The 25029-nt window shown below is 41.4% G+C and overlaps 1 protein-coding gene across 1 annotated transcript in view; it reads right to left on the bottom strand.

The window, feature by feature from the left end:
* The window catches only part of fhip1b (FHF complex subunit HOOK interacting protein 1B), a 29658-nt gene extending 5137 nt beyond the window's left edge, over positions 1-24521 (bottom strand). The window contains exons 1-10 of the mRNA XM_026217898.1: positions 24371-24521; positions 9874-10342; positions 7872-8010; positions 7502-7764; positions 5732-5962; positions 2235-2480; positions 1900-2067; positions 1701-1780; positions 1440-1609; positions 37-1335 (exon numbers count right to left, since the gene is read on the bottom strand). Coding sequence (XP_026073683.1) covers positions 37-1335; positions 1440-1609; positions 1701-1780; positions 1900-2067; positions 2235-2480; positions 5732-5962; positions 7502-7764; positions 7872-8010; positions 9874-10002 — 2725 coding nt within the window. The 5' untranslated portion in view covers positions 10003-10342; positions 24371-24521. The remainder of the gene's footprint in view (positions 1-36; positions 1336-1439; positions 1610-1700; positions 1781-1899; positions 2068-2234; positions 2481-5731; positions 5963-7501; positions 7765-7871; positions 8011-9873; positions 10343-24370) is intronic.
* Between the last annotated feature and the right edge of the window lie 508 nt (positions 24522-25029).

The raw sequence follows: 25029 nt of genomic DNA, 5'->3' as shown, positions 1-25029 counted from the left end.
GCAAATCTTTAATTTGGTCATCTCTACAATGAGAACCTGTGTATGGTTGAGTAAGAGGTGGTCCAAGGGATCGTGCGGGGCTAAATACCCCCGTGGCAGTGCTGTCAGGCTTCGTTTCACTGGTGCACTGCTCAGTCTCCACTGGAAGACAGTCCTCATCTGTCAGGCTGGGAGCAGGAGCAGTGCGAGATTCCTCCGAGCTGCGCGAGAGAACCCTCCTCTCTCTTACACGTTCCTCCAGCTCCTTCAGCTCCTGGTGAAAAGCCTCTATGCTGATTCCCTGGCATTTCGAGTCTCCAGACAATGGCTCCGACGGCGCCCGCTCCAGCAACTCCTCAATCAGACGCTCAACGGACTCTGGACCCCTGATGTCATGGGGAACTGTGGAAGTCTCAGTCAAGGCAGGAACAGGAGATACTCTCTGGCTCTCACTTTGTAGACACTCTTGGGTAGAAGAGGGCATGGAGGTTTGATGTTGCAGATGTGGCTTCACCTGCACCTGAGATGAATTAATTGCCGATCTTACATTGAAATCATTGTAGTCGACAGGGCCCATACCCATCGACCCGTTCATCCCTGCCTTCACCACGCTGTTATTTACATCAGTTTCCCTTTTCACTTTCTTAGCCTCCATTTTCTCATCCACACTGTCTGTGAGCTCCACCTGCCCCATCCCATTATGGAGCGCTGGATGAGATGCCGAATGAGAGTGTTGGGATACAGTTTCCACAGCACCGGTTATTTCTGTAGAGACTGATGCAAATGATGAAGACTGTAGAGGTACAGAGCTGGGAAGAAGGCTGCGTTTCTTACTGCGGGGTGTGAGACTGATACAGTTCTTGCTGATGGTAACATCCCACTCTCCACTATCTCGATCGGAACTGCTCCACTCCGCACGTGCTGCAGCAACCACTGCTGCCCTCTGCTGAGGGCGGTCCATTATGGAGAAATGCTCTTGTACCATATTGAGGGAGGGGTTGGATGTAGGAGGTGGAGGTGGAGGAGGAGCAGAGTTTGGAGAGGGATTTTCTCCATCGTAAGGGGCTGACCAGTCTCGACAGGCCCAGGAGCAGAGCTCAATACCCTTGCGAGCATCACGCAGATACTCCAGGTAGCCAGTCTCTCCTTCTGAAGTGTCTGGGAGTTGGTGCATTGGGCTGTCAGGAGACAGAGGGGAGGAAACACTACCACGAGGAGAAGAGGGAGCGTTCTCCGAGCCAGACGAGGTGGGGTTTGCTTGGCCTCCTGAGCTTTGCTGTCGAATAAAGAGAGCGAGGCGGGAAGGAGTGCTGGGTCTGGGGTGAACCGGTGACTCTGAAGTGGGACTACCTATCACTATTGGGGCAAAAAAGAGAGAAAATAAATTTTGTAGGCATGAACAGCAGCAAAGTTTTTTAAAGCACACCTGTTCTCCAAAAATGTGTCTGACACAGACTTACCCTTTCCCCAAAAGGCAGGCTCATCATCCCGCTCACTAGAGGGTGCTGGAGTGATTCGGCAGCATTCTGGTATGAGGGAAAGGAACTTGTCAGCTGATTTTCCATAGAGGTCTGTTTCTCTGACTGCCCTTCGCTGACTCAGCATTACATGTGTGCATGGCAACAGATACCTGGAGACAAACATTCAATAAACAGTTATTTTTTTACACACAAATAATAATTATTTTATAATTGAGTCACACACCCAAGCACACAAAATACCTGAGAACAAGCTGGAGCATGAGGTCTTCGCAGTTGAGACTGAGCAATGTCTTAAACAGACTCAGAGAGACCATGCACAGCTTCAAAGAGAAGAAAAAAAAACACTTTAGTCCCATCATTCCATATTCCAGCCTACAGCACTGACAAAAGTGTTTTTTATCTATACATGCACCCCAGCTACAGTGTGTGCTAGACCAACCCGTGAGTTGCTGCTGATGCGTGTGAGTAGTGTATCAAGGATGGTGTCGTTGTCATGGCGGTGCAACAGAATGAAGCGCAGGAAGGTCTTAAGGAGGGAAGTTTCCGTGATACTGCGTAAAAACAAGTCCAGATATGCCGTGCTTGCTATCATCTCATCCACTGACGACTGACAGAGGAACCATGAAAGAGAAACAGAGAGAGAGAGAGAGAGAAGAAATCAAAATAAGAGAAAATAAATACCATTCAAAACATTGTTTTATAATAAATGAATATGGAAACTGCCATCTATGCCAAATATGGCTCACATCTTCAACCCAGTTCAGAGTGGTTCACCTTGTGCAGAGCGGGGCCCATGACTGGAACCAGGAAGCCGTTGTGGAGGTAGTCAAGGAGCTGGCAGCGCACAAGGGGGTGTGCCACCTGTACTACAGCGTTGCAGAATTCAAGACTGTTCATGAACAGCACTATAGAGGAAACGGCCATCCAGTCCTCCCTCCGCAGGGCGTGCCAGTCATCGCCCCGCACCTCAATCTTCCGTGGCAGGGATGAGTACAGTGCACTCAGCCCCGTCGCTAGCACCTGGGAAACAGAAAAATAGATGCCAACATTATTTCATAAAGTTCACCAAGCAATCTCTGCATTTTTAACAGGTATCGTTCTAAAACCTGACTACATGTAAAAACATTTGCTGTATGCACATCTGAAAAAACAAAGAAAATGAAGCCTATAAATCTGACAAGTTGCAACAAATCTATTTGACTAATGGGTAACACTTTAGAATAAGGTTCCATTAGTTAATGTTAGTTAATGTATTAATTAACATGAACAAACAATGAATAATACATTTATTACTGTATTTATTCATCTTCGTTAATGTTAGTTAATGAAAATACAGTTATTCATTGTTAGTTCATGGTAATTCACAGTGCATTTACTAATGTTAACAAGCACAACTTTTGATTTAAATAATGCATTAGTAAATGTTGAAATTAACATGAACTAAGACTTATAAATGCTGTAGAAGGATTGTTCTTGCTTAGTTCATGTTAACGAAAGTAGTTAACTAACATTAACTAATGGAACCTTATTCTAAAGTGTTACCGACTAATGAACTGTATTACTAACTTTACTGCTGTTCCACCCTGTGTGATAACACACTATGGTAAAATCACTGTAACACACAGGAGCTTTCTTTCTTTTTTTTATTGCTACACTACATCAAAATGTTCAGCTCTTATTCAAAACACAGATCTTAGCGAGGAAAACTGATATGGTTACTTCAGAAAAAATTCTGCTAAATTTTATTTCCAAAAAAGGTCCATTATCAATAGCACAGCAAATGTATTAAGTAGCGATGCACCGAATCCAGGATTCGGATTTGGATTTGGCTACTGTTCTAATCGTAGGCTATCCTACTGTTATAAACGAAAACTAAATAGCCTACTATCCATGTTTATTAAGTTAATGTTCAATTACATTAATTTCAGTTAAGTCACCAAACATATTCTGCTTTTTTAAAAGAAAAGAAAAACACTTTTCTTTGCATTGTTGCACTTTTATTGAAAGGTTTTGGTTGTTTACTTGGGTAAGCATAAGCTTGGTAATTGTCAAAAAAGTTTTTCTCACTTGTCATCCTGGCATAATGTTGCCTTTTCTTTTTTTCTTTTTTTTTTACAGTTAAAATAAAATAAAATGAAAAATACATAGCTGTGGACGTTGTTTACTTCATTAATGTGTTTTACTGTGTTAATGGAATAAGGATGTGAGTAGGATTCGGTATTCAGTTTCGGATTCGGCCGAATCTTAAACAGCGGATTCTGTATTCGGCCGAACCCCAAAAATCTGGATTCGGTGCATCCCTAGTATTAAGTACAGCTCACACAGAAGTTGCTTTCAAAACAAGCAGCTTTCTGTTGGCCAACATGCTGAATTCACATGACCAAACTGAACCCAATGCAAATTTCGCAATCATATTGATTCGTATTAGAATGACTGGATTATCAAACATGAATATTCCTGAATAATGGTAACGTGATCTCACCTTAATGCTTATGTATGTTGAAAAAAAACTTTCATGTCAGGGCTTGTTTTACATGTGGAACTTTACCATGTTTTCTAAAGCCACAAAACAGGCCACCAAAGAAACTGTCAGCTAGACCTATGCATCTCTAGCATAAAAATAGATTGTGACACAAAGTCACAAAAGGCAAACGTTGAGAGATTGAGGCACTGCAGCAGCATGAAGTCCTAGATGAGACCTCCAGTCATATGTGTTAAGTGGGTCAGACGGAAGCTCATATATTATTCTCAAGAAAAAAGTAGCACAACTGCAGATGACAAATGGCCTTTTCATTCCACAGTAGCCCATAGAATGCAACCCAGAGAAAACACTACAGGACTTTATGTCTCCACTGAAACAGCTTCAAGAGGCACTCAAAAAATAAACAAGTGACATTTAAATTGCATGGCACAGAAAAAAAAAGGCACATAACATGAACAAAGGAGATTCATAAAGACATGCTAACAGTGAGGAAAGAACATGAGGAACATATGAAGAGTTTGGTTCCAAAATGCGATAAACGCCATAAAAATAAAAACAAACAGTGTTTCCACCAAAACAAGTATTGTATCTGGTCGGTATTAAAAAGTTGTTTTTTTTTTTATTTTACGCAAAATGCGATATTGGCAGAGTTATTAGGTCATGTTTTCTCCCTTTTTTTTCCAAACCGCGACAAATGCCAGTCTCCCTTTTTTTTTGTGCAGAATGTGATATATCCACTCAACCGATCACAGCGCTCCATTCCACACACTCTAGAATACACCCGTCATACTAGCTTTCCTCATCTACTTTGTACTTTTTGATCAACAAACAAGAGTTACACGATAAATCGTATGTGATTGTCATGTGCATCTCATCAGTAAAGCCGGTTCTGTGATTAATAATACTGGTAAATCTCCATCATGTGCTTTCAGATGGAAATTATTCAGATGCATTTAATACACAGAGACATAGATCACTAATACACAGAGTCACAGACAAGCTACGCTACATCGCATTCATTAGATGAATCGCATTCAATTATGAACGCTATATTGCTTAGCTTGTCAGTGTTAGTGTTTTTATTAATGCCATTTATGTTTTTGTTAATACATCACATAGCACTATTCAACTAAATGAATGCAACAAAGATGAATGCACTTTTGGAAGTTGAATGTACGGGAAATGTCATTTCTGAATTTCTGTGGTCTAATGTGATATTATCGTTCATGTTCTTGTTCATGATGAAATCTTATTTTATCGCTGTAATTAATTTATAGCGTTAAAAAGATGACCCATTGAATTAAGTTTGGAAGCTATTACTGATGTATTGTATTTTTAGTCCAGTGCCTGTATTTAAGATTAATATTGACCAAGTTCAGAGGCTGTCGTATGTGGACCAACTTACTATGTTATGAATTTTCATCAGTTTCAATATGAAAAATAACTTTCACATTGATTCAATTTATTTATCGCATTTTGAGGAAATTAATATTACATTTTATAATAAATCTTTTTAAATATTTTTTTTATGTTATTATAACCTTAAGATGCTATGTGAAAGTCTGAAACAGAAAATAGTGGTTTTCATCTTGAAATTCTTGGTAAAGAAAACACATTTTTACTCAAATTAATCTAAATTGATTTATTGCAATTTAGAACCAAACTCTTAAAATCTGCCTCTTTTCTCTTCTCCATCTATCTACTCAACATCTAAGATACGAGTACATTTTCAAAAGCAAGAACAAAAACATGATCAGGTAAGCGCATACAACACCACACTCATGCTTACTGGGCAGAAGTAGGAGTTCTCTGCGATGTGACGTGCAACAGCGTGGTTGCTGGCAGAGGTTGCCATGACGAGCAGCAGCGCGTCACGGGCCTGTTGTCCCAGAGAGCCATCTCGATGAATAAATGGCACCAACAGGGAGAAGATCAGCAGGTTAGTGGGACCCTGCTGTACCAGTCCACACCTAAATATCAACTCCAAAACTGCAGTTTCCTTCGCCATACACACACATACCTGACGCATACAAACATTATTTAGTTACAAATTAGAAAAACACACATTAATATTCATTTCTGCACAAAAGCATTGTATATTACATTTCAACGTGTCCTCTAAGCTGGGCACATGGACTACCGCACACTTCCTATGTCGCTACCGTGCAGAAGAATAATGTGCCACGCTAATTTCTGAGTTGGTAAAACCATTTGATTGAATTCTGGTAAATGCAAAATAATTGCAATGCTCAGGCAAACCGCAATAGAGTTGGTGTCGATATAGATTTAGAACTGGTGAATGTGGTTTACAGGTTTCACAGAAAGAGAATGATGTGTGCCAAATGAGTCACTGTAGAAATCAAATACTTTAATGGTTGCGGATGAAATAGCTCAACACAAGAGCCAGTACCAAAAAATATAATGATATGTGAAAGAAAACATCATCATGTTTTAAAGAAGAGTGGCTTGACTGAGTGGAGGAAACAGTGGATGATGGGCACAGAATGGCAACAAAACATTAAGATATTTACGCTACTTAGATAACTGTATAAGAATTCACCTTCACCTGTTTTTTTGTTTGAAAATATTTAGCTTACAGATCTGATTGAATGCTTTAGTTTGTTTTTATATTATATAATATTATAAACCTAATAAATAATTGACCTCAAAGGGGGAATTCATGAGCAATATCTCTATAGTTTTTACACTTTATATCAAATGTGCATTATTTAGTTACATCAAGGGTCAAATCAAATATAAATATCACATTGTATCTCTACAGTTTTGTCTCTCTGCTGATTGTAATCACATCCTAATTTTGCAGAATGTTTTGCTTGATCCCTAAAATTAAGATGATAACAGCATGTAGCTTAAGTTTTATATTCACTTATGTTACAGGGTAGGGGTGTAGCAATCATTTCAGAAGTCAGGGTGAGAGAAAAATGAAATGTAATAATAATAATAATAACAACATCTCTGAAGAAAAAAAAACTAACTTATCTCATCTCTTACTTTTAATTGTTTAAGAAATCAAATACACTGCTAGACAATATCCAATAATTTGTATTCTATAATATTTTTTATATACATTTCCCTTATAATAATTGTATGATTATCACTGGTTTTTATACTACCAACGCATTTTACATTTTTATCACAGAATAAGGCATTAGGTTGAAAGCGTATTCTATATGCTACAGGGAGCCACAACAGAAGGGTGAGAGAGCCACGGGTTGCTGGCCCCTTCCCCAACCCAAAACTTAACAATAACCCAACCCTTAAATTACAGGGATATGGTGGGTTTTAATGGTGTACAAACCCCTAACCCAGTTCTAAGCTCGACTCTAAAATTTGATTGGTTGTCATGAACTAATGGAACTCAGGAACAAAGTCCGGTTTAATGATTGTAATCTGCAAAATTCTACTGAACTAATTTAAATATAGGAAAATGTGACAAGTCTGAATTCTGAAGAAATCTGCAAGGCAGGTTATGTGCAGGGCTTAGTTAGAATTAACAATAAATGGTTCAAACAGGTGTCAGCGTCTTCCTGTCAATCACCTGATTTAGCAGCAGTACGAGGCTGGACTCTAGGGCAGGAGGGGAGCCCAGCTGGGGATCCACACATGCTCCCAGCAGGTTTAGCAGCGGCTGTAGCACTGCACTGTGCAGGAGCAGGGGCTGATGTGACTGTCCGATCAGCATCTCAAACAATTTCAACAGCTCTAGCTGGCTGTCTGGATCCAGACCACGGCGCACATGCCACTGTACCAACTCATCCAGGATGTTCTCCGTCACCACCATCTCCAGAATAGGACCCATTGCTGCAGACATTTCATAATCCACTGTCACATAAAACAGCCTCTCATCTATTACGCTAAACTCTGAAACAGTACAAATGTATGCTCCAAGCTCACAAGAGTGTATTAACCTGGTGATTCAATGTCTCCCCCTGCTGGCCTTTCTTCAGCTAGCAGGCACAGCATCTGATCTGTGTGATTTCGAACTGCAGTGAGATCATCAGCATAACCACCCACTGAAGCCTCTCTCTGTTTCAGCACCCCTGACACCTGACAAAGAGGGAAGGATTAGACACGTTAGAGGACGTAGCATTACATACAGGTGCTTCTCAATAAATTAGAATGTTGTGTTCAGTAATACAACAGAAATTGTTTAACTCATGTATTAAATTAATTCAATGCACACAGACTGAAGTAGTTTAAGACTTTGGTTCTTTTAATTGTGTTGATTTTGGCTCACATTTAAGAAAAACCCACCAATTCATTCTCTCAACAAATTAGAATATGGTGACATGCCAATCAGCTAATCAACTCAAAACACCTGCAAAGGTTTCCTGAGCCTTCAAAATGGTCTCTCAGTTTGGTTCACTAGGCTACACAATCATGGTGAATACCGTTTTCCAGAAGACAATCATTGACACCCTTCACAAGGAGGGAAAGCCACAAACATTCATTGCCAAAGAAGCTGGCTGTTCACAGAGTGCTGTATCCAAGCATGTTAACAGAAAGTTGAGTGGAAGGAAGAAGTGTAGAAGAAAAAGATGCACAACCAACCGAGAGAACCGAAGCCTTATGATGATTCTCAAGCAAAATTGATTCAAGAATTTGAGTGAACTTCACAAGGAATGGGCTGAAGCTGGGGTCAAGGCATCCAGAGCCACCACACACAGACATGTCAAGGAATTTGGCTACAGTTGTCGTATTCCTCTTGTTAAGCCACTCCTGAGGCGTCTTTCCTGGGCTAATGAGAAGAAGAACTGGACTGTTTCACAGTGGTCCAAAGTCCTTTTTTCAGATGAGAGCAAGTTTTGTATTTCATTTGGAAACCAAGGTCCTAGTGTCTGGAGGAAGGGTGGAGAAGCTCATAGCCCAATTAGCTTCCAGTCCATAAGTCCAGTTTCCACAGTCTGTGATGATTTGGGGTGTAATGTCATCTGCTGGTGTTGGTATTTTGTTTTGTTTTAAACCAAAGTCACTGCACCTGTTTACCAAGAAATTCTGGAGCACTTCATGCTTCCTTCAGTCGACAAGATGCTGATTTCATTTTCCAGCAGGATTTGGCACCTGCCCACACTGCCAAAAGCACCAAAAGTTGGTTGAATTACCATGGTGTTGGTGTACAGTAAATTAACATACTTTCCAGAAGACCAACAGATCACTAAAAATGTATTTTTTAATTGGTCTTATGATGTATTCTAATTTGTTGAGAAAGTGAATTTGTGGGTTTTTGTTAAATGTGAGCCAAAATCATCACAATTAAAAGAACCAAAGACTTTAGTCTATGTGCATTTAATTTAATACATGATTTCACAATTTGAGTTGAATTACTGAAATAAATTAACTTTTCCAAGACATTCTAATTTATTGAAACTTGAAAAACTTGAAAAAACTTGAATTATTGAGAAGCACCTATATAATTAGCTGAATTACTGTAATGCATATTTGGTATGCTGTCTGGGAAGGGTTCCGAGCTCGGGAATGGCCTGAACCTAGAGTACCATATATAAGTGTTATATGAACTCCAAGTGAGGAGATGGGGTGGAGGGTGGATGCTGATAAACCGACAATGGATAGAGGTAAGTTAGCTGTATTTATACCATAGTGTTGATTAACTTGAGCGCGTATCTGAGGCGGCTCCTCCCAGACCTTGTTAATAAAACATCATGTAGTGGAAAGCAATCCAAATAAGAGAGCACTGATGTACACGAAGCATAAAAAGCATGCCCTAAAAAATGACATGCCCTAAAGCAGGGGTCTTCAACCACGGGCTGGTTAGGGTCGGAAAATTTTCTTGTGGACTGCCTGGACTAATATATAATAGCCAGTGCACAAATTCAATTTACAGGATAGCAGTTGTACTAAGGAGTTTATTTTCACAATTAGTATGGAAACTAAGCCTATGTTGTGTCTCACCTGTCTCCAGTGGTTTTCAAACACCATAAGACAAGTCTCAGGGTCAGCAGTACATGGGCTGGACGGGGCTGCATGTCGACCGGTCCGAGTGCCTGGACCCCTTGGATTTAAACGACTCAGCCAACTCATCTTAGTGCACAAGCTGATCCAAATTTGATCAAAAGGTCAACAGGGGAAAATATTAAGGGGAGAGAGGGAAGAAAAGTGTGAAGAGGGTAAGAAAAGGGAAAAGGGGAAGGGGGAAAGGCGGCTCACAAAAGGTGTCCAAAAATCAAGAAATGAAGAGTCCAGGTTGAAGAAATAAAAGGTAAAATCATAGAAAGGATGGAATCCTGCTGATGTCTGCAGCAACAGTCACTGTACACCAGTGATCAGTGTGTGAGCATGTGAGGCTTGTCTGCACTGCCTGTCATCCAGTTTGCTGTCGGCACTATACGCCATACCGATACATAGACTCCTCCACACACACCTGCAGGGGCAGAAAGAGATCGAGAGGTCATTGATGACACATTCACACCTGCAGGTAAAAACCAAAACAGTACATCCAGTCAGTATAAAGGTTAGTTTCTGAGGGAGATCAAAACAGCAAGGCACACATACAAAAATAAAATCCATAAACATACATGTTAATATGACTAAAGGAGACATAACACATGCAGTTTCTGTCAATCTCATGTTAATCTTGAGTACCTATACAGTAGTGTTGCATCCTTCATATCTCCAAAGAGTCAATAGTTTTATCTATTCATAAAAGAAAAATACAGCTGCAGGGCTCCAGACTGCGACCAAATGGTCGCATTTTGCGACCAAATTTTGAGAGTGTGCGACTGAATTTTACATCCAGTCGCACATGTGCGACCAGTAGATTTGCACACGCACGCACGCAAACACACACACACACTTGCACACACTCGCGTCTCATTGAGTGATGCCTGTCTGTGAGGCGGCAAATGCGTGTGAGAAGAATAGGGTTCCCTATCATAGGTCACTTCGATGCTGCGGTGACGTCACCACGTATGGGAACACCTCCGGTGTGACGAATGTCTGAAGCCCTATACCATCCCGCCAATCCTATTGGCCAAATGGCGCATAGCACCACCCTACGCATGCGCACGCATGATATACCTGGGTGCAGCGCGCCATTTCGCTCAGATTTCATTCCTTCAGGAATAGCGAATCTTCTGTGCCCTATCATCTCGCGTTCTCCAGCGATTTTCTTCGAGCAGTGTTAACTCCTCTTTCGCGGACGCGATGAGTCAACGAAAGGTAAGAGCCGTATATGGGTTTATCACAGGGAGGCACTCATGAGAGATTCGTTTGCAGCCTCTCTCATGTTCTCTCTGTGATAGCCTACGGCTATGGTAAAATAAGAAAAGTATCCGCGCTCTGGAGTCTATTTCTTCAGTCGCCTCGCGTCTAACCCCCACCGTTCGCTTCTGCGGTCGCCGAGGCCCCGCACGAGGTGTTGGTTAGGGGCGATATGTGCGGCTTGACTATGAGTACAGTGATGCACTGGAGTTTTCCACTTGCTCGTTCTCCCCTACTCGAGCGCGTTGATCAGAGCAGTTTTGCTTTATACTATGTTGTCTAACCGCAGCTTCTACTCAGAGTAGGCTCTGACCTGCATAAGCGGTTCTCTCCCTCCGAGCGGACAGGAGAAACGCGCTTCCCCTTCCTCAGTGTGCTACATGGCGGACTGCTATTATATAGCGATGCCGTTTGACTACCTCTCTAGCCGAACGGATCGCGCCAAACTCCGCCGCGACCTAGTCTCGTCTAGACGTATCGAGTCGTGTCTATTTCGGCAAATTTTATTCTCTTATTACGGTTCTTTACGAGAAGCCTCTCGTTCTTTCCCCACACTCTAACATTGACCGTCTCGCAGCACAAGCACTTCGAGCGTCACTGAACTGAGCTGTTATTTGAGCGCCCCTCAGACACTGCACAATTCAGTCTTCAGAGTTTGAGGGACGGCACAAGAGACTGGCGAATTTGGCCAGTTTATGACGGCTCACACAGCTGCCGCGTTCTCGCTAGCGGCGTGGCCCTATGTTTATCTCGTTGGATTAAATCCTGCCGTGGACACGCTTCAGGATTATACACAACGAAACACAGCGAGTTTGACGCATGCATTTCCTTCTATGTTTGCCGGGGTCTGTGCCCTCCACTGAAGAGTGCTGTTGGACTGCTAATGCACATCCAACCCTCTCACTGCAGTCCCCACGCTCTAACATTGACTGTCTCGCAGCACAAGCACTTCGAGCGTCACTGAACTGAGCTGTTATTTGAGCGCCCCCTCAGACACTCTGCACTATTCAGCCTTCAGAGTCTGAGGGACGCCACAAGAGGCTGGCAAATATGGCCAGTTATGACGGCTCACACAGCTGCCGCGTTCTCGCTAGCGGCGTGGCCTATGTTTTCTTGTTGGATTAAATCCTGCCGTGAACACGCTTCAGGATTATATACAACGAAACGCAGCGAGTTTGACGCATGCGCTTTACTTCATGTTTGCCAGGGTCTGTGCCCTCCACTAGAGAGTGCTGTTGGACTGCTAATGCACATCCAACCCTTTCACTGCAGTCCCCACGCTCTAACATTGACTGTCTCGCAGCAAAGGCACCTCGAGCATCATTGGATTGAGCTATCATTTGAGCGCCCCTCAGACACTCTGCACAATCCAGCCTTCAGAGTCTGAGGGACGCCACGAGAGACTGGCGAATATGGCCAGTTATGACGGCTCACACAGCTGCCGCGTTCTCGCTAGCGGCGTGGCCTAATGTTATCTTGTTGGATTAAATCCTGCCGTGAACACGTTTCAGGATTATACACAACGAAACGCGGCGAGTTTGACGCTTGCGCTTTCCTTCTATGTTTGCCAGGGTCTGTGCCCTCCACTAGAGAGTGCTGTTGGACTGCTAATGCACATCCAACCCTCTCACTGCAGTCCACACGCTCTAACATTGACTGTCTCGCAGCAAAGCCACCTCGAGCATCATTGGATTGAGCTATCATTTGAGCGCCCCCTCAGACACTCTGCACAATCCAGCCTTCAGAGTTTGAGGGACGGCACAAAAGGCTGGCAGAGATGGCCAGTTTATGACTGCTCATACAGCCGCCACGTTCTCGCAATGGCGACGTGGCCCGATTTTTATCTTGGTGAATTTAATCCTGCCGTGGATACGCTTCAGGATTATACACAACGAAACGCAGCAAGTTTACGCATGCGGTTTACTTCATGTTCGCCAGGGACTGTGCCCTCCACTAGAGAGTGCTGTTGGACCGCTAATGCGCATCCAACACTCTCACTGCAGTCCCTACGCTCTAACATTGACTGTCTCGCAGCAAACAGCGCTTCGAGCAGCATTGGATCGGGCTGTAACGCCAGGCGTAAATAATAAATAATAATCCCTCAGACACTGCGCAATCCAGCTTTCAGATCTTGAGGGGCGATTCAAGGGTCTTACACAGACGACCCGTTTATGACGGCTCGCACAGCCGCCGTTTTAGTTAGCGGCAGAGCCTGATGTTCAATTCGTTGGTCTAATTCCTGCCGTGGACACGTTCAGGAATATACACAACGGGACGCAATAGCTCTTATGCATACACTTCCCCTGTGCACGAATGCCGCAGGCTTTTCCGTGCACGGACATTATGTGTATGACAGCGTTGCAGAAAGCGGAAATTTGAGACTGCTAGTATCGTTTTGGGTCGCGTGGAACGCTTGCCCGGCATTTCTCAATGGGTGTTACGCACAATTGTCACGGATACACCAATTCGTTTTTTAGAGGCCCGCCTCTTTCCGCTGAATTCTTTTCACGGTGGTAGACTTATGGTAATAGCAGTGTTGTGACAGGAGATGTCAACTCTGCTGAGCAAATGGGCTATAGAAGTCGTAGACCCCGTACTTCTCAATGCATGGATGTAGCTCTGGCCCCGTTGCGGCTCCAGGGCGTCCGTCTGTTAACCACTTGGACGATTGGCAGCGGCATTCCCCGTAATTTGTCTGGGGTTACTTCACATGCGCCCTTTTCAGTGGAAAAGTGGGCGGAAAGACGAAATATTTCACCCCGTTGTCTTCCGCATCCGACGATTTCGGTGACACGGAGTTGTGTGATGTCATTAAAGCTATGGATGCCAACCGAGTTTCTCCTACCGGTGTTCGGCTGGGGATTTGAGCTTTCCCAGAGACCGTCACGACGGATGCGTCTTTGACCGGTTGTGGAGCTGTTTGTCAAGGGCTACCAGCCCATGGAGTGTGGTCCGCTGCACAACGCAGTTGGTATATAAACCGGTTGGAATTACTGGCAGTTTTCTGGCTCTCCAGTAATTCGCGAATCTGCTGATCGGTCGTCTTGTGCTGCTCAGATCAGACAACACAGCGTTTGTCTCATACCTGAATCATTAGGAAGGATTACGCTCCCGCCCCCTGTGCAGGCTGGCGAGACATGTTCTTCTCTGGTCTCAGAGAAAATTTCTGTCGATCCGAGTTGTTCATGTCCCCGGACGTTTGAACTTCGGAGCAGATATGCTATCCAGACGGGCTCTGGAACAGGGAGAATGGAGATTACACCTCCAGACGGTGAATCTTTTATGGCGGATATTCGGCAAGCGAAAGTGGATTTATTCGCGTCAAACATGACTACGCATTGCCCGCTATGGTTCTCCCTATGCCCCCCATCGCCCCTGGGCGTGGATGCATTAGCTCACAGCTGGCCCACGACCAGTCTGTATGCTTTTCCTCCGATTCGTTTGATCCCAGCGGTATTATGCAGAATACGGTGGGACAGAGTGGATCAGCTGCTGCTGGTGGCTCCGCGATGGCACACGCAGCCGTGGTTTGCGGATCTGATCAGTCTGCTAGCGGGCTCTCCTTGGAGATTCCCCTCAGACAGGATTTATTATCACAAGCACAGGGGCTGATTTGGCACCCGAGGCCGGATCTGTGGAAACTGTGGGCGTGGCCACTGAGCGGAGTGCATTAGGATGTCCCAGTCTTTCTGTTGAAACCACTGAGACTATATTGAATTCTAGAGCAGCTTCTACGAGACGCTTATATGCTTTCAAGTGGAGACTGATTACAGCCTGGTCTGGCAATCGTAATGTGGATCCAGTTTACTGCCCAGTGGCTTCAGTGCTGGAGTTCCTCCAGGATTGTTTTTCGGATGGCGTAACACCAGCCACTTTTAGGTTTACGTGGCAGCCATTTCAGCTTACCACGAATACATAGGCGGTGCCTCTATGAGGCGTCATCCACTAGTTTCTCGTTTCGTACAGCGTGCGCGACGGCTGAGGCCTTTCCGCCCTGTGCGAGTTCCTTCATGGGGTTTATCCATTGTGTTGCTAGGTTTATCAGGGCATCCGTTTGAGCCCTTGGAGACCGTATTGGATAAATTCTTGACACTGAAGACACTTCTTCTCATGGCTTTATCCTCCCTCAAGAGAGTTGGGGATTTACAGGCTCTTTCTGTTTCACCCTCATGCATGGAATTTGCACCGGGCTCTGTGAAGGTGCTGCTGCGGCCCAGGCCTAACTATGTTCCTAAGGTCGCATCTAACCTCTTTCGCTTTCAGCAAGTGTTCCTGGAAGCTTTTTCACCTGGTTCCAAAACAGCACATGTCCCATTGGCTGGTGGAGGCAATTTCTTTGGCCTATGAGGCGCGCGGACTCGCTTCGCCCTTAGGAATTAAGGCTCATTCCACTTGAGCTGTGGCTTCTTCCTAAAGCTTTTCTCAGTGGATCTTCTATGGATGATATCTGTGCTGCGGCAGGATGGTCCTCACCGAGCACTTTTATCAAGTCCTACAGTCTGGATGTGAGGATGGCCCCTGGCTCCCGGGTTCTCTCCGCTTGAGCAGATGCTTCCTCGGATCTCAGTTATCAGGTACGTCAGGCGTTTTGGTATATCGTTCCCATACGTGGTGACGTCACCGCAGCATCGAAGTGACCTATGATAGGGAACATCTCGGTTACGTATGTAACCTTGGTTCCCTGAATAGGGAACGAGATGCTGCGGTTCTGGCCGTTCCGTACCTTGATAACTTCTTCATCTTCAGTCATGAAATCTGAGCGAAATGGCGCGCTGCACCCAGGTATATCATGCGTGCGCATGCGTAGGGTGGTGCTATGCGCCATTTGGCCAATAGGATTGGCGGGATGGTATAGGGCTTCAGACATTCGTCACACCGGAGGTGTTCCCATACGTGGTGACGTCACCGCAGCATCTCGTTCCCTATTCAGGGAACCAAGGTTACATACGTAACCGAGATGAATGGCCACTGTAAGTGGCTAAAATGTGTGGAGGGGGAGGGGCCTAGAGATAATTGAGCGGGCGTAAACATCTGTGGGAAGGAAACCGAGACAAATATCATCACAACCTGATATGTGCGTGCGTCTGAGCTATGAGCAAGCGAACTATCGATTCGTTCTTCCGACCTGCGGCTAGTGTACCAGTGCCAGAGCCTAGTGTCACCGTCAGATGATGATTCAGAGTCAGAGGTTGGTGTGGCTAAAAAAGTCCGCACCAGGGCCGGCCCGTGGTATAGGCAAATGCTAAGGGCGCCACTCATCCATAGGGGCGCCAGAATGAGTGAACGAGTGATTTTTTTTTTTTTTTTTTTTTTTACATATTTTTTTTTATAATAGGCTACTATTTAAAAACCATTAATTCAAAACACTTCCAAATAAAGCAAAAAAAAAAAAAAAAAAAAATCCGGCTCTTCAATCTTCCCCCGCCCATCGAGTGCTTGAAGTGTGTCAGAAACAGAGTGCGCGCACGATCAGTTGTTGGTAATTCGTTGTGTAGCGTGCCCGACGCCGCATCCAATGTATACAGCACTGCTTTTGTTAACACACAGCTCGTAGAAACGGGCCTGGCAGCTCGCGCCAGTTCTAGACACGGTGAAAGTTTCCTGATTGTGACGGAAGGCCGAATTTACATGACACATTATAAATGAGCATAGTCTGCGATAGATACAGTGCCAAAAAGAAGAGAAGAGGATAAAGACAGAGGTAAAGAGATGTAGTGAAATAGCAATTTATTGCATAGGAGTAAGAAGATACTATAATTTCATGGCAGTTATTTTTACCTTAAACTTAATGTTAGCAGTTGTTCTGAGATCTGAGTCCCCAGACTGTGATTTTGTACAATCAGTTTTAAGACGCATTTTTTATTATCACTTTTTTTTTTTTTTTTTTTTTACTCTACAGTTGTGCAGTTTTGGGGGGATACAGTACAGGCCAAAAGTTTGGAAACATTACTATTTTTAATGTTTTTGAAAGAAGTTTCTTCTGCTCATCAAGCCTGCATTTATTTGATCAAAAATACAGAAAAAATGTAATATTGTGTTATATTATTACAACTTAAAATAATTTGTTTTCAATTTATTATACTTTAAATTATCATTAATTTCTGTGATGCAAAGCTGAATTTTCAGCATCATTACTCCATTCTTCAGTGTCACATGTGACATCCAGTCTATCACATGATCCTTTAGAAATCATTCTAATATGATGATTTATTATGAGTGTTGGAAACAGTTCTGCTGCAGGTAAAATCTTGCAAATTGGTCAGGGCCGGCCCTGGTCCACACTCACCATTTTCGAGAAGACTGGCTGTAAGAATTCAGATGGCTGAGGTACTATAATTATTAGAACTACTTTTCACCAAATACAAAAGCCAGCTCGACCTTCAAAGGAAGAATGGCTTAAAACTTAACGAAACATACAACAACGATAAAGCATGCACACAAACTTTTTTACTATGCACATTTTTTATTCTGAGTGTATGGAATTTTGTTTACTATTTGTACTGTCATGACAGCGATGGTGCTGTCAGTTTACCTTGTTGCATCTTCAAAAGTGCAGAATAAAATGTGACACTGAATTTGAAACGGCACATTGTAATTTCTGCATCTATTATTAAAGTATTTATTAGTAATACAGTGGAAATTAGTAGATTTGGTTAGCATGTTGATTTACGGTGTGCGCCCCTAAATTTTCTGGTTGTGCCCCTAAAATTTTCAGTTGGGGGCCACTGTGCTCCTAGTGTAAAAAGTTAGTCTGGAGCCCTGAGCTGTACCGCTTTTCTCCTAAAAAAAAGCAGTCATGCTCCTTGAAGGCATGCTGTGGGCAGAGCTAAAGAGTCACAAGCATGTAAAGCTTTTGAGTAGCGATCGTCTGCAAGCTGTGACATCGACATGAAAAATTCCCATAACACTAGGTTCTTTCGGAAGCTGAACAAGGTCATCTTTTCCTCACAAGGAAAAACACACTTTTTTGGTGACACTGTTGATTTTGTGGTCAAAAACAAAATCCTTCTCAAGCAAGATGTGTAGTGCGAATTCCATAACCCGAATAAAGCTCATTGATGGACGTGCTCTTGCTCTCGCTCTAGTTGATGTGTGTACATATTCTTCCTGGAATAATGGCCATTAAAGAAATTCTCCCATTTCTGACGTCACACAGTGCCATACTCAACAACAACACTTCTTATGTTATTATCAAAACCAGTGACACTTCATATTATCTTAATAATCTTTTCAAACTTTCATTTCAGTACAAAAAATAAAGGCAGGACAAATAACAAAAAAAGACAGCTCAAGAGAAATGGGACACAAAAAAAAAAAAAAAAAATCAAAAACATTTTGGAGGAAGCAATGAACACATACAGACAACTCCACCCTGCCATTTACTGAAACCTTCCTTGACTGTGACAAAAAGTAAGGCTTCCTTCCCAATGAGAACTCCCTCATCCCAATAAAGACAGTTCACAATTCCAATGACATAATGCTATAGAGACTGTCTCTTGAGGAAGGGCCCCTGTTCAAGGAAGTAACCATGTGTCACATACTCAAGGGGACACAAAGGCTTCATGGTACTGTAGATTGGATACTATGAGTCACAGGCAAATTCAACTACAGCAGGGTTCAATTTTCCAGACCAAGTCAAATAAAATCTACTTACAGTTTCTTGCCACAGAGGCAGTTTGATAGCTTGGCATAGAATTTCCTTTAATTAGTTTAGTGTCTTTCAGTGTACACCGCCCAGCTAACCAGTATTCCTCTGATACTCTGTCTCTCTTCCTTGTAGTTTAAGACTTGTAGTTTAGACTGCTTAAGTCAATCACTCACTAGTTATGTCACTGCCAATCATACTGTATGGCAGCTACAATGACTATGCTATTATCATCAACACATGCACATATTGTATTAAGTGCAATACAACTGAATTGCATTAGGCAATTGCTGAATCTGTAGGCATATTCAAAAACAACATTACCATGACATTTATAGTCCATAATAATATTACATTTGGGTTAAAAATTTCCTTTGCAGAAGAAAGTTCTTTAGTATCAACAAAAAAAAATGCTCAGCCTTTACGCTCAAGAATTTTCCACAATCAGGTTTAAGATAAAGGGTTTCTGCATGGGTTACGAATAGGGGTGTAACGATTCACTCGTTTTCTCAATGCATCAATTACAAACCCTGACGATTCATATGCATCGATCTTGAAACATGATATTTGAATCAGGAATAGGGCTGTCACTTTTGAGAAAAATCTCATTTGAACGGATATAGTATATCATGCAATGTGTTCGAATATATTTAAATATCAATGGCTCTCTTACATACATTTTTACGTATGCCATGACGCATCATAAAAACAAGCATTTAACAATGGACAAAAGTTTTTTAACCTATGGCCATAAAGGCTCTGTAATTTGCCCCCTGACTAAGCGTTTAAATAATTTAGGGGAAGCATTTAAATAATCCTGTGAATGCTCTATAATAAAATCGAAATGAATAGTTCTAAGTTTGCAAAAATTGTTCCTGAATTGAATCGAAAACCTATGAATCGTGAATCGATCCAAATCGCTGCCTACCCAGAGATTCACAGCCCTAGTCACGAAGGTAGATTTAAGACTTTTAAATATCTTTTTAGGACCAAGTAAAGAAAATGTAAGGAATAAATTAATTTGAACAATACATTAATATGTCAATATTTTATGTTACAATATTGTATTAGCATGCCTCAAAGTAAAAAAATACAACTTCCAACAGATGTCCATTACATTTTAATTTGTAATGGACAAAAATAAATAAATAAATAAAAATAAATCTACTTAATTCAAGTTTTCATACTCCCTTAACAGATGTTTGTTCTCGTTTAAGCATAAACTCAAAAAACAAGACTTCTAAGAGAACAAGACTTCATATGTTCAGTTTTCATCTCAAGTAAATGTGTTTTTTTTTTAAGTATCTTCAGATATTTGTATTGGAAATCAGTAGAAAAAAAAACTGAGGAAGATATTCTTTTTTTTCTATGAGTTTAACACTTTCTTTTAATCTTAAAACCCTTTTTTTTTTTTTTTTTTTTTTTTTTTTTATAGAAGGGCGAATTAAGGCTTTTTAAGACCTGCAAATAGCATGGTTATCACCTATAATTAATATTAGGTGCCGCACCAACACAAAGAATAATTGTGTGCTTTGTCCTAGTCTTATTTTATTGACATTGTAACTCACCTGCTTCACAAATCCCAAAATACATTTCTGGTAACTCACAGAGACACGTTTCTACTCTGAGATCAGTAATTTTGTAAAGGTTTTACAAATTCTTTGCTGGCTACAACATTCCAGATTAACACAACTAGTGGTGTCATAATGGGACTAAACAGCGGAGATTATCTGAGCAGTCCAGAGTCAGTCAGCTCTGCCCCGCTTACTGACTGCTTAATGCCCCAGGGAGAACAGTCAGCTCCTTGTGTTTCACCCAGATTCCTTTATCGACCCTGAAACCACAAACACCAGAGATGCACACTACTGACGTATCAAGATTCACATCTATGTCTTTTAAAACATTAACAAATACAAACAGTTGTGACTCACAACAGGCACATGCAAAGAATTTCTAAAAATAACTAAGAATCGATATATTATTGGTGAGGACAATCATGCTGAACCAAAAGATCATCTCCCAAGCAGTAAGGACACATAGAGGAGACACCTGCATCATGTGATTAATCATGCATTCATAAGTCATTAATGCAAATACGTACTGCTTACTCGGGCTCATAAACACCAGGACTAACAGTAAGAAGGGAGGTTCTAGACCTTCCCTTGGCTGATCGGGTCAGTCATGTCATCATTTCATACATGTTCTTGCATTCAAAAACAGCTAAATGCACAGAACATCATGAATAGAATATAACACAATGCTTGCTTGTAAAGTTGCCTTAAAATGCAATGTTAAGTGTTGAGGCTGTGAAAAAATAGTTTGAACATTTTAAATAAACTCAAATATACCAATTAAAATAATAAACAAACCAATTCAACATGAGATGACAGGAAATTAAGTATTTACCAAAATTTTCTTTAAAAAAACAGTATTATACTGACTACTGTATTTTCAGGAAAAGAAGTCGCACCTGGTTATAAGTTGCACCAGTTCAAAACTGTATCGTTGACCAAAAAAAAAAAAAAAAGTTGCATTGGTGTATAAGTCACATTTTATCATTACGTTCAGAAATATTCTAAAATACTGGTAAACAAAAAGCATTTACATTATAAAAACTATAAACGCATATTTCTACCCCTCACTCCACAACAAACCATTTTAATTTAAAGATATTCAGTACAGAACAGGAATGAAAGATATCAGTATAAAACAAAATAAATAAAGTGGCATTCATTATTAACAATACTTATTAATGCCAAGCCTAAACAAATTATTGAAACTGAAACTGAAACCATATTGTATGTGCGAGATGTGACAGAAAAATTAATTTGGGTCTGTATTACTCTTTCATTCGGCACAAATGCAAGTATGTGTGCTCTACGCATGTAGCTATTTTACATGATTCCCATTATTACATTATAAACATTGCTTTGAAATAGAAGTTCCAACACATTTTAGATTAAAAAAAAAATGTAATTCAAAATGAAATACAAAATGAAAATACAGTATTTGTTTATGTAACAAAGCATAAAGCTAGAGATACAAATTGTGTAGTAATTTTTCATATAAAACACACACTGCTGCCAAATGGCTTTGCATGTTGACCTATATTATAGTGCAAGGCTGTCTGAGAATGTGACAGAAGGGAAAAAGGGGTGGAGAAAAAAAGAGAGAGATAGAGAAGCAAATGGAGAAGGCTCTCTCTCTCTTTCTTACTGCCCTGAGGTCAATTAATCATTAGCCAGGTGTCTGTCCTGGCAGCTCACAGGTAGATCTTAATGGTAGGTTAGCAGATCAGGAGCAGGTAAACTTGCAAGTGTAATTACTGGCATCACATCAGAGCACTCTTTTGGCTGATGAGGTGCTGGTAACATAATGGTTATGGATCTGTGCTGTTAACACCAAGTAAAAAGAAAAGGGGTTAACAAGATTACAGTTCTTCTCTTTAATCACTGTATCATCGATCGAGACATGTAACTTAGCCTTGCACAAAACACACTACCCCTAAATTTACAGTAGTCTGCTTAAGGCTGTTTTCGCCAAGATTCACATTACTCTGTAAATCTAAGCCATGGTTAAATGAAAGGACATCTGAAATGCATCTTTACCATCAAATGCTAATACTGATTTTTTTAGACTATGCATTTACTTCTATTTTGGTATGTTTCAAATGTATGCCAATAAAGGTAAAAATAGAAAAGGTGAATCACAAGTAACCAAATGACTAAATTCAGTGGAATCCAACCAGAGAGTGTTGACCACTGACGGTTGGAAATAATAAGAACAAGCGAACAGAGTTGTGGGAGAGAGTTTGTTTGCACTACAGGTCATATTCATTCCTTGGGTTGTAATCAACAAGAGTTCAAAGTTCAGTAATTCTGACACTGAAATTAGTTTAGGACAGCTTGTAGCATTTCCTGAAGGGATATAAAACCAAAAAAAAAACTGGTCAAAATCACTCAAGCAAGTGTGTGTATGAGTCTGTGCAGAGGAGGTGTAGACAGAAAGATAGATGAAGAGAGTCTGAAGTACATCTTTACTAGAGCACACAATTTATATGGTTTTATGGCACAGAAATCTTGCTCTAGTAGCTAGTATTATACAGACATTATGGAGCAAAGGTATGATTGAATCGGGGTTTTTGTGACATGAAATAAAATATTTTAAACACTTAAAAACCTATTTTACTTCAGGTAGTTTATTTAGTTTAACTGAGTTAAAAAATTACCAAAAAAAAAAAAAAAGTTAATTAAAAACTAATATGATATAATTTATACTACAATAACACTGGACTTAATCATTATAGACATCAGCATTTCCTAGTAAAATGTTTGTAAAAATGGGCTTTACACATAAATTTGTTACAATAAGATAAAGGGTGAGAATCATTAATAATGGCTTAGATAAAAGTAATGAATAATGACTAGCTGAGGAATCCCAGCACCCACACCTGAAATAATGAAATGCGAAGCTAAAACCTGTTAAACATTGAATAAGACAGCAGAAAGAAGGCTGAGATTGAACCTTCTAGACTTTCTGCAGACCACTTAAAATCTCCACTTCCACTCATAAACCATGCCATTATTTCCTCTCTTAGATATAGAGCATATGTTCAATCCAGGAATCAGGAAAACGGTCTACTCTCACATTTTGGGATAAATAGAGTGACTTCATGGATAGTCTTCATATGAATGACACATTCCAACAGAAGGACTCAAAAAAGCTGCTTCCACGAATGCTAATGTTGTAGCCATAATCATATAACGTTACATGAGAGATTGCTTTTAAACACACATCAATTATGTATGAATAAACTATCATAAGGTTTTTGACTCATTCAAAAACATGTTAGTTAAAAGGACAGACCACATGATTATAAATGATTTGGACTGATATGATGCACCATAGCTAAGGGTTGAGTACTCACGTTATACAACAACTTAACAGTCATTTTAAAGCCAAGGGTTCATCACTTATGACAACATACACATTTTACATAGCAAACCTGGGACCACACCACTTACCATAATTATAACTGTGGAGGACAAATGCCACTTATTAAAAAAAGGCGACAACAAAATCGCTGGTTCATACCAAGAAGCTGACCTAACGTCACAAATACCTAACCAGCTGTCAATCGCATCTTCAAGTTTATGCCAATGCAGCTCTCTTTCTTACTCCCAGTATAAGTATGTGTCACGCTACACATTCCCACGCAGTGATATGTCGTTTTTAAACACACAAACTGGGAACTGAACAGTTCAAAACCGTTATTCTATGTGGTCATGTTAAGTGGAAGCCAACAATCTAGATGCTTGCACCATGATCGTGGTTTATAGACTGTACGCATATTTCCTTAGACTTCCAGTTAGAACCCTCGTCTCATCTATTTGTGGAGTTTCGATGTTAGCCGCACAGTGAGCTCTCGGCGGGTCAGATCTGATTTGACGCTGTCCGTTGATCTCGCGAACCGAGCGGGAAACGAACGGTGACGAGACCACACAGCGCGATTCAACCGTTAAAACCTGAGCAAAAAATACTTACGCAAGCACGTGCTGTTTTCCACTTCGTCCTCCGCCGTAACTTGTCTATCCTGACACAGCGAATCTCAAAATTGTCAACCTCTCCCTTCGTCCCGCAGCCATCTTTCTCCTCAGATTCCACGGACACACCCACGCGCACGGGACGCCATGACGTAACACGGGAGGGTGGCTGCCATGGCGAGAAGTCGGTTGTTTTGCTCGGAGCGCCACCACCAGTGAAATCGGAGAATTGACGAAGTGGCGTATGAATATTAATTAGATCACGATGACGTTGCGCTGGTTTGTAACAAGACACTATGCCTAATTAATATTCATGAGTTGGCCACATTAAGGTCAAGTAGGGGTAACTGCTGCAAGGTGGGTAAATAAAATGAGTCCTGTGGAGAACAAAAAAACAACAACCGACTTCTCGCCATGGCAGCCACGGAGCATCACCATCAGTGAAATCGGAGAATTTACGAAGTGGCGTATGAATATTAATTGAAAAATTAAACATATTGTATACATGCTGCCACCAAGTGGTAATTCGTGATGTATTTTTCCCTCCCTGATACATTTCTTCAGAAGCACGACCGTTTTTTTTTAGGAGAAAAGCGGTACAGCTGTATTTTTCTTTTATAAAAAAAAAAAAAAAACTAAAAACTAAGATATGAAGGATGC

The sequence above is a fragment of the Carassius auratus genome, chromosome 34, assembly GCF_003368295.1.
Source record: "Carassius auratus strain Wakin chromosome 34, ASM336829v1, whole genome shotgun sequence".
Classification (NCBI taxonomy): domain Eukaryota; kingdom Metazoa; phylum Chordata; class Actinopteri; order Cypriniformes; family Cyprinidae; genus Carassius; species Carassius auratus.
The sequence above is the reverse complement of the archived record's forward strand: the minus strand, read 5'-3'. Positions and strand labels throughout refer to the sequence as shown.